The following is a 16,036-nucleotide window of genomic DNA, read 5'->3' as shown; positions in this document are numbered from 1 at the left end:
GGTCTGCGGCAGGGCGAGCCGGGGCTGGGTATTCGCACGGTGTGGCGCGGTGGGGTTGCCTAGCAGGGGAAGCCCGTCCCGGAGCGCGCGGGGCGCTGGCGGCGGCCGGAGGCGGTGGCTGGGACGCGGCGCGGTTGCCGCAGGGGAGCGGCGGCGGCGGGCGCGAGGGGCGGGGCGCACTCTGCAACTTCGGCCGCGGTCGCCGGGCGCTCTCGGCCGGCCCCGGCGCTCGCCGCTGCGGGGCTGCGGTGCGGCCAGCCTGGCCCGGCCCGGGTCCACCACCCCACGCCTCCCGCGCGCCCGTCGGGGACCGCTGGCGCCTCCCGCGGGGAGTCCTCGCCCACGCGTCACCCGCAGCGGCTGGGGGACCCTGGGACGTGCGGGGTCGCGAGGCCGAGCCGGGCGCCCCCCAGTGGCCAGCGCCGGCCCCCATGGCTGGGCCGCGCGGAGCCGAGCGGGCAAGGTGAATCCAGCCCCGGGGCCGGCAGCCGGAGCGCTTGGCTGGGGCGCCGGCTCCATGGGCAGCGGCGCTCGGCACGATGATGGACGTTAACAGCAGCGGCCGCCCCGACCTCTACGGCCACCTCCGCTCGCTCATCCTGCCGGAGGTGGGGCGCGGGCTGCAGGACCTGAGCCCCGACGGTGGCGCCCACCCGGTGGTGAGCTCCTGGATGCCGCACCTGCTGAGCGGCGTCCCGGAGGTGACGGCCAGCCCCGCGCCCACCTGGGACGCGCCCCCGGACAATGTCTCCGGCTGCGGGGAGCAGATCAACTACGGCAGAGTCGAGAAAGTTGTGATCGGCTCCATCCTGACGCTCATCACGCTGCTGACGATCGCGGGCAACTGCCTGGTGGTGATCTCGGTGTGCTTCGTCAAGAAGCTCCGCCAGCCCTCCAACTACCTGATTGTGTCCCTGGCGCTGGCTGACCTCTCGGTGGCCGTGGCGGTCATGCCTTTCGTTAGCGTCACCGACCTCATCGGGGGCAAGTGGATCTTTGGCCACTTCTTTTGCAACGTCTTCATCGCCATGGACGTCATGTGCTGCACGGCCTCGATCATGACCCTGTGCGTGATCAGCATCGACAGGTAAGGGCCAGGCGGCTCCGTCCCAGGCTCTGCTGGGGATGTGCTGGGCGCTGAGCCCGCGCCAGCCTTTCCTGGGAGGATCAAGCCAGACTTCACCGCGGGATGAAGGGCTGAGCTTAAAATACAACCCCACACGCATTCCCCTACACCAACCAGGCAACTTCAAGCACAGGCTAAGCACACCTTTAAAAGAAACCTTGAAATGTTTCTGGTTTAGTGTAGGGATGATTCTAAGACCAGAGTTTTTAAAGCACCAGGAATGCCACCAGGGATCCCTTTGCTGTTTTTTTCTTTTCTTTTTAAAGAATTTGGTTTGATGCTCTCTAGCTCGATAAACCATTGCTGTCACCCATAAAATAATTTCTCTCTTGAAGAAATCAGTCAGGAGGAAAAAGTCTGTGCTGCCCAGATTTTAGGAGCTACTCTGGACAATGAAGAAAGGCCTTTGAAGGGCCCTAGCATTGGGTTCTTAAACGCTGCACTCTTACAAATGCTAATTCTGAATTTTATTCTCGTGAAAGTCTGGTTTCAGTGTTTGGCCATGCTGCCAGTTTCCTGCAAGCTTACGGACTGGAGCCTTATTCCTGTCTTAAAGGTTGGTTCTAGTCTTTCGTCATATTCCTTGGGAATCTAGGAATATTATCTGGAGAACTCCCCAAGTGGAGCACTGAAGCAGAGGTTGACCATCTATCAGAGATGCTGGGGAAAGGGAAAAAAAATGCTGCTTTGGGTGTAGAGTAGGAGAATCCTTGGAGTTTCTTCAGACTCTAAGAATATAGAATTTTGAGACTGAGCTGCTCTTTGGCCTTAGACGTATGCAAACAACAACCTGAAGTATGGTTTCAATACTCTTTGACTACAGAACACTTCTGTTTTATTTGTAATTGAAAATATTAAACCTCAATACCCACACTAGGATTCTGCTGGTGACTTCAACCCAGCACAGAACTATACCCTGTGGTGTTTAATGATACAGAGAAATAGTTGCTTATTTTCTTAGTGGACCCGCAGAACCTCTAAATGTGTAGATCTTTCAGCATGGGGACAATAATTGATGCCTCTGCATTTAAAATGACTGTGCCTCAGAGGATGCGCTGGCATGTAGCTGAGGTTTCCTCCCCATTTCCTCCTTGAAAACATTGCTATGCGTGGTTTGTTGTGTTTGAAATGTTCTTCCATTTTGCTGCTTGACCAGAGTTTATAATTACTAAATAAAGGGAACCGTAGGAAAGGGAATGTTTGTCAAGAAAAAGAAACACATTGTAGTTGTATTTAGGTAGTGATTTAGATTTTTTTAAAAACAATCCTGCCATTTTATGTCATGACAGGAGCCTCTGACAGCAAACAAGGGGTTATTTTAAGACTGGAGCATGAACTGCCTATGTGAGAATATTGGCACCAAACTTGGCAGCTGAAGTTCTGAATTACTGCAGTTAAAAGTGACAAAAAACATATGCATTTACAGTCTGGCTGTGACAACAGGAATTCGGAGAGTGCACTCGATATACATAATAAGTATATCCACGAGTGACATGCCCAGACAACCGACTGCTCAGCCAACCAAAACTCAGTTCCTCCATGATTGGAGTCCTTGTCAGTGGACCTTAGTGTAATAAAACAAATCCCAAGTTATGCTGCACGTGACGGCTCTGGAAGCCTGTCTTCATCTTGTAATTGGAAAATGATAAGCAGCACATCGAGCTAACTTGTCGGCCAGTGCTTCTGTTGCGGTGGGCACATGCACGTTCTGCTGAGCTCACACTGATTCCTATACTTGGGCTAAAGGCATCCTTCAATCTGCATGCACATGCAGTGTGGTGCCAGCAGGGTGTCCTGAATACAGCGTACAAGTTAATTCTTCTTGGCAAGATCTCAGCTTTTCATTAACTATAGCCTTGGGATTGTTACAAGTTATGGCAATATAGGCATATATTTTACCTTTTTGTTCCTCCAAGAATTGACCCACTGGTGAATTCCCATCTAAGCAGAATTTTAGATTTGCATTTTTTTTAAGATAAAATGAAAATTTTATACCACTTCATGGCTAAGCTCAAAGAACTGTGCCCACAACTGTATTTCCTTCTTTACTGTTCAGTATGTGAGTTCGATATTACCAACTCTACTGCAGTCTTGGAACTTGACTCTCTAGTTTCATTTTGCCCACCCCCATCAATTTCCTAAGAAAAATCTAGAATGATCTATTATTATTATTATTATTAGCAGAGTGAACATAGATTTATTAATGAAAAGTGCTAAAAAAAAACCCTCCTGAGAGTGAGAGAGATTGCAGGGAAGGAACATTTTAGTCTTTGAAAAAAAACCCATAGTTAAGATAAAGCTAAGCATAATAAAATACACATTTTTTTCCCTTTTTTTTCTTTTGAAACAAAGTCTTCCCATGTAGCTCAGGCTGGACTTGAACTCACAATCTTCCTGCCTCGGCTTTCCAGATGTTGAATTACGGCTATGAAATGACAACTGGCTAATGCATAGATCTTAAATGCCTTGTCCAACCCATGTGATCCACGGCACCGGAAAGATACAGTTTCGTCGTCATCCTACAAGGCTCCCTCGGGCCTTTCTTAGCAAGCTTCCTTTATAAAGTCGTAGAGACAAGGGGGGCTCCAAACTTGCTGTGGTGGATGCCATCAGGAATCAGCACACGTCAACTATATTGAGATTTTTAAAAAATGTCTCAGACATAGATGCAATCTTACTATTATTCGTATAGCTTTTCATGCACCTGAAATGCATTTTAAAACTTACATTTTGAAATACATATAGAACAGTGTACATTCTAAGTGCAGAGCTTGGTAACTAACAGCATATCTTTATAGTCAACAGTATAAACTAAAAGTGTCAACCTCACAGAGGTCTTCCCCTCCTCTAGTTCTTCACAAAGTACAATGTAACCTCCATTAGGTGATCAAGAGAGAATGAATGAAGAGTAAATTGTCTTGTAATTTTCATAAAGAATCCAATGTCCTGACTTTGGGCATCATAACATAGTTTTGCTTGACTTAGAACTTTTAAAAAGGTAGAATTGGAACTGTATAGTATATACTTTTTTTGTTTGTGATAAGGTGTGATTATGTAGCTCTAGCTGGCACAATCCTCCTGCCTCAGCTTCCCTAGTGCTGGGATTATAGGCGTGTGCTACCATGTTCAGCTTTGGCACTCACTCCATTGAATCCCCCTTCTTATGCTTATCATACTATACATAAGATTCATCTATAGTTTTAACCAATTAGTGATTAATTTATTTTTATTTATGAGTTGTATGTCAATGTACAATGATATAATCACCTGTTTTATATATATATATATATATATATATATATATAAAATTTAAGTTTCTAGTTTGTGCTATTATGTATAAAGCTGCTCTGGATGTTGATTGCTCATCAAGTCACTTTGCTGTGGTAAAACACCATGACCAAGGCAACTTATAGAAGGAAGAGTTTATTTGGGCTTGTGGTTCCAGAGGGGTAAGAGGCCATCACCATAATGGAAGTGTGGCAGCAGGCAGGCATGGCAGCTGGAGTGGTAAGCTGAGGTCTCATATCCTGAACCACAAACAGAAGGCAGAGACAGCAAACCTGGAATGATGAGAGACTTTACATTCTCAAAGCCCACCTCCAGTGACACACTTCCTCCAGGAAAGCCACACCTCCTAAGCCTCCCCAAACAGTGCCAGCAGCTGGGAATGAAGCAGTCCATAGCCTGAGACTGCAGGTGACATGTCATTCAAATAGATGCAAAGCAGACATATTGAGGGGTTTATTATTTTAATTCAGTTAAGGGATGGGCTCTGTATTACTTTTCTTATTATTGTGACAAAATATCTGATAAGCAACTTAAGGTATAATAGGTTTGTTTTGACTTATAGTTTGAGGGTGTGGTCCGTCATTGTGGGGAAGGATGGTGACAGGACATGAAAGAATAGTTCACATTGTTTTCACAGTCAGGAAGTAGAGAAAGATGGATAATGGTCTTATTAATTTCTCCTTGTAATTCAGTCTAGGACACTACCTCATGATGAAGTGTTGCCCACATTGATGGTGGGTCTTCCCCTTTCAGTGAAAACCTTCTGGAAACATTCTTACAGACATGCCCAGAGGTGATGCTAAATTCAATCAAGTTGGCAGTGAAGATAACCATCAAATATGTCTTTCTAATTCAACCTCCAACTATATCACTTAAATCATAACATTCCACTCCTGGCTCCCAAAGTCTAATTTCCATCTTAATGCAAAATACATTAAATTCATCTCTAAATGTCTTTCTAGACTTAACAGTTCCAACACTGTTCAGAAAATCTATTCTGAAACTCAAAAGAACATCTTAACTATGATTGCCTGTGAACAACAACAACAGCAACAGCAGCAACAACAAACTGTCTATGCCTTCAGTGTACACAGGCAGAGACTAAACAGTCACATGCCAGCAGGACTGGGAGGATAGTAAGAAACAGCCAGGCCAGAACAAAACCGAAACCATTCAGGGCAAACCCCCAAACCTTCAGTGTCGTATCTGCCATCTGGGACTCACGATGGAATCACCTGGGCTCCAACAGCCCTAGGCAGACACTGTCTGCTCCTCCAATTGGGCTGCAGACAGCACATACCGACTCTTTTTTTGGTCAGGGGAGAGAGGATCAGTTCTCCTCTGTGATTTTTATCTTTCCTTGGTGGATGTCCTATGTTCCTGGCCATCTCTAAACCTTTGGAGTCTTCATTTCAACATAAGCCTCACATTCCCAGCTTTATAAAAATGGTCTCCTAGGCTTTCTTGGGGGGGAAATCCAACTTTGCTACCCATTGCCCGGCCTCATTTGCTTTCTGGAACCTTAGTGAAAGTCCTCGTGACCCCATTCCCTCTTGTATCTTTCATGCCTGAAAAATCAATACCACGTATAAGACAGTGCCTCTTGAGATGTAGCCCGGGACCCGTGGACTATAACTGCAGCAGCTCCTGTACACCTTTGAGGCTGACCCTGGGAAAACAATTCCCTAATTGCTCATTTTGGAACGGAGAATCCCTTCACCAGCTTTCTCTGTCCTGTCTCTGATCTTTTAAATGTATTTGCATTATTATAACCTGGAGCCTTCAATGGATGACGGGGTCTTACCCCAGAGCACTTTTCTGCGGGTGAGAGTTTTCCCTTATGGTGTCGCTAATCACTTCAACAATCACAGCTTATTTCTCGGCACCCTCCTTCTTCACAGCTTTAAGCTCTCTCAGGCCTTTCTTCAGCAAGCTGCGTTTTCCATGTCTTCCTGCTTCACTTGTTCGCTCACTATAAACCTGGGTAAGAGCAGTAACTGACAGCCGTGTCTCAGTCTGTTGGCTATCCGGTCTTGAAATTTTCACTACCAAACAAATTAGTCGATTATTTTAAAACCCATCCCCATTCAAAGTCTCAGGACAGGCAGAACAGCGTCAGGTTCTTTGCAAGGATATAGCATGAATGGCCTCTAAGCGTAGGTCCCGATAGAATTCTTGTTTCACTCTGAAACCTTGTGAACTGAGACGCCTACTTTCCACGGTTCTCTTGGCATTCTGGTCTTCCAGACTCTCACTAGAATGGCCCACTGAGCTCTATTTACAACATGCTAGGGCATCTTTAGCTTGAAGCTCCAGACTCTTCCATTCTCCCCTGCAGATGGGTTCTTCATGCCTAGGAACTACATCGTCAGATCTATCACAACGATTGCACTCCTGCTACCAACATTCTTTGTTAGGTATGCTTCTCGTTGCTGTGCCCAAATACTGGAAGAAAAGCAATTTAAAGGAGAACTCTTTTATTCTGAGACAAGTTCTCTCATTAAACTTGGAGCTCCCCACCTGGCTAGACTGACTGGCCAGCCTGAGAGATTCAGTGGTCTCTGCTGCCCTAGCACGGGGATTACAGACATGTGCTGACACACCTGGGTGCTAGGGGTCCAAACTCGGCTCCTTGCACTTACTTGTTTGGTTCTTTTCTGGCTGAGCCATCTTCCAGTCCCTGAGAATGGCTTTAGTTTGAGGGGACAGAGTTTACTGTAGTGTGAAAATCATGCTCACAGTACCATGACACAGCTGGTCGGTCACATTATGTTCTCAGTCAGGAAAGACAGAGAGAGAATGCTGGTGCTCAGCTTACCCGCTCTGTTAGACTTTTCTGGAAACACCTTCTTGACACAACCAGGAAACGTTTCCATGGTGATTTTAAATCCAATCAGGTTGACAATGAAGGTGAGCCGTCACCAGCTGTCCCCCTAAGTCGTCCTTTACTGATGAAGTGCTGTCTCTGGCAGACACCCCTTTCTAGGATGCAGCCTTCCTGGGATTTCAGCTCGGAGATTTGGGTGTTCTCAGTGACTTCTCCCTCAGACTTACTTATGTTTTAGTCTCTGGAGAACTGTGAGACTGTCAAAACTCCCACTGAAAACTTTCAGTATGGGAGCTTTACGCTTCTCAGCTTCCTGCTCTCCTCTGTTCCAGAATTCAGCCAATGTCTTGAGTGGGATGCCAGCTCAGTGCTTGCCGGCTTTTCTGGTCCTCCCTTCTCACTGGGTTCTTGGCCTCTCAAGTCTCTAATTGTTGTCTCTCTGGTTCCAGAAGATTGCCGAAAGCTCTTCTGGTGTTTTTGACTCTTAAAAGCAGCTTTGAGTTTAGGCTCTTTCCTGGATCCTCAGCCCTTTCGGCCTGACCCAGTTTTGGCTGGTGACTCAAGGGGCTTTTAGCTTACCTTCCTGTCTTCTGTAGCGCGTTCAGTCCCGAAGTCCTCGTGTTTCAAGAGTTCTGCGATACCTACAAGAAGGTGTGTATGTGTGTGCACTTTGTATTGTATCATGCTTTTTATAGTTGCTTTAAGTGGAAACATTGGTCTAAAACATCTGAAAATCTCATTACAGCTAGAAGTGAATGTGTGCTGAAATAGTTTAAACATATAAATATAGAAACAGCATCATGTAAATTTCTTGTTTAAAACCCATCATTGGCTTTTCATTTCACTTGGGATGAAATTAAAACCCTTTTAGATATCTACAAGGACCTTGATTTGTTCCCATCTTGCTCCTCCACATCTTGTAAAATATTATGTTTTGCTCTCTACATTCTGGTTATATTGATTTTTTTTGTTTTGTTTTCTTTTCTATGATACCAAATGATTTCCTGTATCAGCCCTACTCCAAGAAAAACCATTAAATAATATTGTCATATTCTGCACAACAACATATAAAGATGTTATGTGAATGGGTGTGCTGCCTACATGTGACTGTGCACCATGTATGTGTTGGATCACCTGGGACTGGAGTTACAGACAGTTAGGAACTACCATGTGGGTAGTTGGAATTGAACCCAGGTTTTCTGGAAGAGCAGCCAATGCCCTTAACTCTTGAGCCATCTCTCCAGCTCCCCATCACAACATTTCAATCAGTGATGGACTACATACGCAATTTTTTAAAATAAATTTTTTTGAGTCACATTTTTTTTTTATTATTATTATATATGCAGTGTTCTGCCTGCATGTGTCCCTGCAGGCCAGAAGAGGGCACCAGATCTCATTACAGATGGCTGTGAGCCACCATGTGGTTGCTGGGAATTGAACTCAGGATCTCTGGAAGAGCAGTCAGTGCTCTTAACCTCTGAGCCATCTCTCCAGCCCAAACAGTTTTTTTTTTTTTTTTTTTTTTTTGTAGCTGAGGATCGAACCCAGGGCCTTGCACTTGCTAGGCAAGCACTCTACCACTGAGCTAAATCCCCAACCCCTACATATGCAATTTTAGTCTCATAAAATTATATCACCTAGTGATGTTATAGCCTGTCTTAGTTAAGGTTTCTATTGCTATGAAGAGACACCATGGCCATGGCAACTCTTATAAAGGAAAAACATTTAATTGGGGTGGCTTACATTTTCAGAGGTTTAGTCCATTATCATCATGGTGGGACACGGCAGCGTGTATGCAGACATGGTGCTGGCTGCATCTTGATATACAAGCAACAAGAAGTGGTCTGAGTCACTGGGTTGTATCTTTTGTGTATATGAGACCTCAACGCCTGCCTCCACAGTGACACACTTCCTCCAACAAGGCCACACCCACTCTAACAGGGCCACACCCACTCTAACAAGGCCATATCCCCTATTAGTGCCACTCCACTCGGAGGCTATTTTCTTTGAAACCACCACATGGCCATTTTAATTTGGTCAAATAATGTGTTTCCACAAAGATGAAACTGGCTGACAGTGCACTCCTTGGAATTTACCTCCAGTCTTTGATGAGAAACAATGCTTGACTGTGTTTGTGAAGCTGAGTTCATATTTGAAGTTCTGCTAGTTAATGAGTGGTTTGTTTTTTGTTCTACTTATTTGTTTTTGAGGTAGGATCTTGTAACGAAGTCTAGTCTGCCATTGAAGTGGTAATTTACATACCTCGGCCTCCCCTAAGTGCTGAGATTACAGGCATGGACTACCGTGTTGTATTGTAGTTAACTTTGATCTTAAGTTAGAAAGCTTAAAAATGTCCAATCCTCCAGATGAGCAATAAATGAAGTATCTGAAAAAATGCTAAATGTTGGCAAGAATGAGAAATAAAGAGAGCTGTCCTATGTTAGCAGTGTAACTGTAAACTGATGAACCATTTAACATGTTTTACCGTTTTCATGTGTTACTGAGGACACATATACACTATACCTTTGTTACTTTACTAAAAGTATATATAACAGAGACTATTGCCTACTAAAAGCATTCTATAAAAATGTTTATTGTACTCATCAGTTTAAAACTCCTGAGCTTGAGATGAATAATACACATATGTGTAGATAGAATGAGTAAATAAATTGTGGTATATAGAGATAGTTGAATAAATTAACTATGAGTCAGATCCACTTAGAGAGCTTGCTCACAGCACTGATTAAATCAAATTTTAGATGTCATATCATTTTAACAATGAATACTCTAAGGTCACATACATAATGTTGAACAGAAGAAAGAAAGTACAAAGAAATAAATATATGTGATTCCATGCACAAGAAAAGTAATTAATAGACACCATTGTGTAGGGATGTGTATTACTGGTGACTTAAATAAGGTGGGAATGTGGCTAAGGAGGACAAGAATAATGATCATTTCTAGGTGGGAAAGAGTGTGTAATCCAGGTGACATGCTTCTGTGGGTACTGCAATACTTACTCGCTTTCTAGACTGGAGTTGCAATTGGAGTTTAAAATTATTGTTAAAGCATCCATACACACTTTAGGCATTTCCTAGCACAAAACAGGTCATTTTGTAGCAAAAGAAACAAAAGTATTTATTTGAGGACAGCTTGTGTAGTGCACTTGCCTCTCTGAGATGTCTGATCAATCTGAGCAGACGCAGTATTGTCTTAGCTGTCAGCAGTCCCTGGTCTTTCGCCCCCTGTGTGGGGGCAGGGGTCATCTTTGTGTTGTTCACAGTTACAGGAAGTCATCTGGTGCTTTTCCAAGAGCCACGGTGTTTAGTTCCGACTGGTGTCTGGCTGAAGTCTTGCTTCCCTGCCAGGTTCTATGACTCATTGCCTTCGATGATCTGAGATCGGCTGTTGGCCTTAGTTCTGCTGTTATCAGCAGTGCAGGGGCAGTCTGGCCTCTTCAGATCGTCTTCCTCTTCGAAGGAAGTCATTCTTTCTCAACTCTATATGAATTTGTGGCTTGTACATACATTTTAAGAATTGTTGGAATCTTCTAGCTTTGCTAAGGAAAGATTAGAGAGACGAAACAGAATCTCTTGTTCTTTTGGGAGGAAACACTTCCCACAAGCAACTTGAATTTTCTTCTTACGTTAACTAACAGTATTGCTTTTTTTGTTCATAAACCACTTCCACATACCAAGTCTTCTCTCATCCTTCTTGCAGCATTATGAAGTGATTGTTCTCACCATGTACTGTTAGAGGAACCAAAGGTTCAGAGGGCACAGGTGACTTGTCTAAGGATATACAGTTTACAGAGATGGATCTATGTTCAAACCAGTTCAGGCAATATATATTTATATTTTTTATATAAATGTATAATATATATTATGTTTTATACAAATATGAATGTTTTATATTTATATGTTTTATAAATTTATAAATAATTATTTATAAATAAATATAAAACAGAAAATAACAGGAAAATTATATTTGTGAAATATAATAGATGTTGGTGGGGATAAATCTTGTCTTAGATCACAATAGAAATGTAGAATTAGATTGGTGGTGAAAATACCAGAAGGTATCCCAGGGATAGGAAAAGCACCCATGAATGGAGGCTATAACATCATTTGAGTGAGTTCAGAGAGAAGAGCAAAGAGGCCTTCCAAGTGAAGGGATGTCAAGGAAGAAACCCGAGTCAATAAGACGGTGCCCCTTGTTGCTGATTCTGCAGTTTCAAAGACTTATTTATTTATTATGTATACAGCATGTATGACTGTAGGCCAGAAGAGGGCACCAGATCTCATTACAGATGGTTGTGAGCCACCGTGTGGTTGCTGGGAATTGAACTCAGGACCTCTGGAAGAGCAGCCAGTGCTCTTAACCTCTGAGCCATCTCTCCAGCTCCCTCTGCTTCATCTTTAGGTATGGAAATACTCCCCACACTCAGGCTAAGGCTTCCTATAATAAAGACCGTTTCCTAGCTTCTCTTGTAGCCAGGTGTGGTCATGTTACCTTATTTGGTCCAAGAGATGTTAATAGAGCTATTAATGTTTCAGCCGTCTGTTAGCATCCCTTAAGATAGTTAGCATGAGACCCCCCTTTTTATTTTGTCCTTTCTCCTTTCTTGTTGCCTAGAATAGGAATCTGGTGACTAGAGGTTTGGCCACTTTGGTCAAGGACCATGCTTCAGAAGGAGGAGTATGAAGGAAGGGTTTCTCAGCTTCCAGAATAAGTACTGCTGGAGTCCTTAACTTCTTACTGATTAGCAATTGCTACTGTGCTACTTATTACATGGTTCAAGTCAATCAGAACCACTACATCTAACTACCAATTTCTTCCCCAATTTGATTGTCCTTCCTCCAAATGTTTCCACATTTCCTCGATCCTCAGTGTATATGTGTCATTCTCTTTTGTAAATATTTCAGATATAATCTACCATTTCATAAGTATTTCTTATGTTACTTAACTTTATAGATATCTAACAGTAACCATTTATATCACTGAATCTTCCTAGCATCCTGGCAAGTGTATTTATTGAGTATCTGACATCGAGTGTCTCTTCTGATCAAAAGGGAACATGACATATATGACTACTTTCAAGACTATTCTGTAGGTGAGAATGCTGTGGAAACCCATGTACATTGCATACAGCAAGAATGCAAAGCTTATTTGGTTCCTTTACATCATTGTAGCCATTGTCTACTGGGTGGCGTGTTTAGAAGCATTCCTGGAATCCCCAGACATAAATAGTCTCAGATCACTGTGCACTTTTTCCTCCTTGCAGTCACTTCAATTTGTAATTAAAGTTTTGAGAAAATTGACTGTAATGACTTCATGATTCATGGGCTCATCTGTACAGTCTACATGGCAGGATCTGGGCTTATCTAGCTAGAAATTGCATTTCTAGTTCCCAGCAGCAGTAAGTGTTCAGTTGCCTTTGTGGATTGACTGAAGGAATAAGGGAAGGAGGGAGGGAAGAAGGAAGGAATGATGTCTCAGATTCCTGAGTCCACATATCTAGGCCTAACTTCTTATTCTCCAACTTCTACAGAACATCCCTCTTGTTGAAGGTGGAGTTTACTTGGGAAAGCAAATTAAGACAAAAGAGATTGTATAGTGAGAACAGAAGCAAGGAGTAGGCAGTGATAAAGCCAAGGAATGGTCCCCCCAAGGCATTGTAAGCTGGTGAGTCACTTATGGCTCTCTGCACCTGTGGAACACAGACATTAACAAGTTGCCAGTAATGTGAAAGCCTTAGCGGCTGAAAGCCAGGGGTGGCTTTTACCATCATTGCTGTAGATGAGGATAAAAATGCAAACAAAATTAAATGAAAATTCCAAAGCCTTTTTTTTTTAGTGAATCAACACATTTTCAATTAAGCTCATGAATCTCACAAAGAAAGCCATAGGTGTTAGGTATGAAGGCAGTGCCTGAGTAGAGCAGCTGGGAGTAGAAATACCATTTATTAGGTGTGTACTGTATACCAGGCCCAATGACAGATTTACATGATTCTTTTTATTTAATCCCTTTAATGATTCTGATTACTTTTATACTGAACTCAAAGCCCTAAGGTGAGAAAGAGAAGCACATTATTTAACCACAGTTGGTAAATATTTTTTTTTCCTAGGGATACACAGAGAGAAAGGAGCAATTGCAAGGGGGTGTATGTGTGTGTGCTTTGACATTAGGTCTTTTGAACCTTCCACAGGTCCTTTGTCATTGGCATTGTGAATGTGGTCTGTTAACTCTGTCAACCACAGAGCATTTCTCTTCCCATTCAGATAAGAGTATAAAGATATTAAGAACAACTGTAATTATAATATTAGCATAATTCCTTAATGTTATATCTGAAATCCTTTGGGCTGGCACTATGTATTTCAGAGTTCTGATTTTTTTGGAGTTTAGAAATGCAGTTCAGTGAATGTATAAATATATAGCTGCTATGACAGTTAATTATGTGTCATCTTGATTATATTGAGATACCCATGTAAATGCCAAAACGTTTTTTTTTTCTGGGTATGTTTACACTTCTTTAAAAAACTAAAGACTAAAAATTAGTAATATCAGTTCACATCATGTTTTGCTGCCACATAAGCTTACTACTAGCTTAGTAGGAAAAAAATTGGCTTTCCCAAGTACACCTGTGTCCAAATTCCTGGAACCTGTAAATATATGACCTTGTATAGTAAAAGCATCAGGGGAGTTGAAGGTAGCAGGTGGAATCAAGGTTTCCAGCCAGTTGACTTTAAGGTTGAGAAATTCTCTTGGATTGTCTAGTTGTACCCAATATAATCGTAAGGTCTTTAAATGTGGTAGAGGAGGGCAAGAGAGTTAGAGAAGGAGACAATGCAGTGGTGTAGCAGTTATGGTGCTATTCTGTGGGACGAGGACTCAAGCCACCACTGCTAAGCTTTGAAGATGGAATGAACATGTCAAAGCATGGGAGTAGCTGCTAGAAGTCAGAAAAGATGAGAGAGAAATGGGTTCTTCTTGAGTCTGGGAAGGACTGCAGCCTTCTAATGTCTCAATATTAGCTAAGGAAGATGCGTATCACACTTGTGACCCAAATAACTATTGAATAATAAATTCATGTTGTTGTTAGGGGCTAAGTTTGTGGCCATAGGGAATCTGATACAACCAGTTTAAGAGAAAGATCTGATACCAGAACTTTTGGGGTGTCAGGGTTATAGATGAGAATTGTGGGGTTGAAATTAGTTTTAACACACAGTAGGTGCTGCTGCATTGGCTTAATCCTTTCTTTTTTTTTCTCTCGAGACAGGGTTTCTCTGTGTAGCTTTGCGCCTTTCCTGGAGCTCACTCACTTGGTAGCCCAGGCTGGCCTCGAACTCACAGAGATCCACTTGGCTCTGCCTCCTGAGTGCTGGGATTAAAGGCATGCACCACCACCACCCGGCAAGGCTTAATTCTTTCTAGAGCCCCATGCAAAGGTGCTTTTGCTGATTCTTAAGGTAGAGAAATCAAGCTCAGGAGGTTAGCAATCATTCCTAAGGTCACACAACTCATGAATGGAGGCTTGGGACTTGAAGCCTTTGGTGTTTTGGTGGGTGGGGGCTGTCAATGCGAGGGATTTAATCTAGGCTCTTGTGCATGACAGTCTGAACTATACCTCATTGCCCTTCTGTGGGATAAGTACAAGAAACTTACCTGTAAAACTGGTACTACTAAAACTTCACTTTGTAGGTTTTGATAGGATGGCATGTGGACAAACCTTTACCACAGGCCTGGTTCGTACTGTGGTATGTTAACCATTGTGATTGTTAGTATTATTGTGTTAAAGTATGCATTTCTATTTAACAGGGAGTCTATTGCTGGGCACAGAAGAATTGGATCTCTAAGAAAATATTGAGCAGTCCTAGTAAGTTGAAACTTGTAGGATAAAATTTAATAAGATAATCTGTGCCTTTGTCATCAGGACTCCCTTTCCTGGCTGGCTCATGGAGTTTTGGGTGCTCAGGATACTTGCATGTCAAAGTTTCTACATATAATCTGGAGAAAATAGTGAGCCCCATTTATTCTAATAAGCTGGGCGTCCTTCACTGGATTACCATGGCAAGCTTTTGGGGCAGGGTTAAGATGAGATCACTGTGGGATACTAGACCCACTCCTTCCCAGGTCTAAGGTACAATGTAAGTGATGAACTTGAGTAGGGATTGTGTGTGTGTGTGTGTGTGTGTGTGTGTGTGTGTGTGTGTGTGTGTGTGAAAGAGAAAGAGAGAGAGACAGAGAGACACAGAGAGAGACAGAGAGAGACAGAGACACAGACAGACAGACAGACAGAGACACAGAGACACAGACACAAAGACACAGAGGGCAGGGAAGGAGAGTTAAAAGATTGAATGAGTAAACTAGAGATTTATTTAATAAGCAAATCTTTCTTCTTTGCTTCCTAGACACTTTAAATATTGAAGATGCAAAGCCGAATAAAGACACATACCCATCTTCCAGGCATATCTAGCAGAGAGTATCAGGATTATTTTATTTACATGTTAGACTTTGGAGCTCAAAAAAGTTCAGTTAAAGATATTGTATTACCATTAATTCCTGTGTGGTATGACCTTTCTTGAAGGAGTTATGAGTCATTTAGCTTCCAGTTGCAAACAATTGGAATATTTCAACTCTTCTATCAATAAAAACCAGCTACTCTGTGATTTGTTTTCAAACAGGCTTTCTGTGCCTGAAGAATTCTTAAGAACTGCTGCATTGATTGCCCTCTAAGTCAGAAGTATGATAAGGGTCACTCTTTTGATGTGTGTTGAAGTTAGCGATGCCAGTCT

At 42.9% G+C, this 16,036-nt stretch overlaps 1 protein-coding gene across 4 annotated transcripts in view; it reads left to right on the top strand.

Annotated features, from left to right (window-relative positions):
* Nucleotides 1-441: 441 nt before the first annotated feature.
* The window catches only part of Htr7 (5-hydroxytryptamine receptor 7), a 92,964-nt gene continuing 77,369 nt past the window's right edge, over nt 442-16,036 (top strand). For 3 of the 4 annotated variants that reach the window (XM_006989015.3, XM_016007409.3, XM_076562693.1), the window contains exon 1: nt 442-1,087. In XM_006989015.3, coding sequence (XP_006989077.1) covers nt 540-1,087 — 548 coding nt within the window. In that variant the 5' untranslated portion in view covers nt 442-539. Of the gene's footprint in view, nt 1,088-15,055; nt 15,118-16,036 lie in introns of those variants that run through there. The other variant, XM_042262848.2, reaches the window with a different exon arrangement.

This window comes from Peromyscus maniculatus, chromosome 1 (assembly GCF_049852395.1).
Source record: "Peromyscus maniculatus bairdii isolate BWxNUB_F1_BW_parent chromosome 1, HU_Pman_BW_mat_3.1, whole genome shotgun sequence".
In the NCBI taxonomy this organism is placed as follows: Eukaryota; Metazoa; Chordata; class Mammalia; order Rodentia; family Cricetidae; genus Peromyscus; species Peromyscus maniculatus.
Note: the sequence above shows the minus strand (reverse complement) of the source record. Positions and strands in the feature narration are given on the sequence as shown.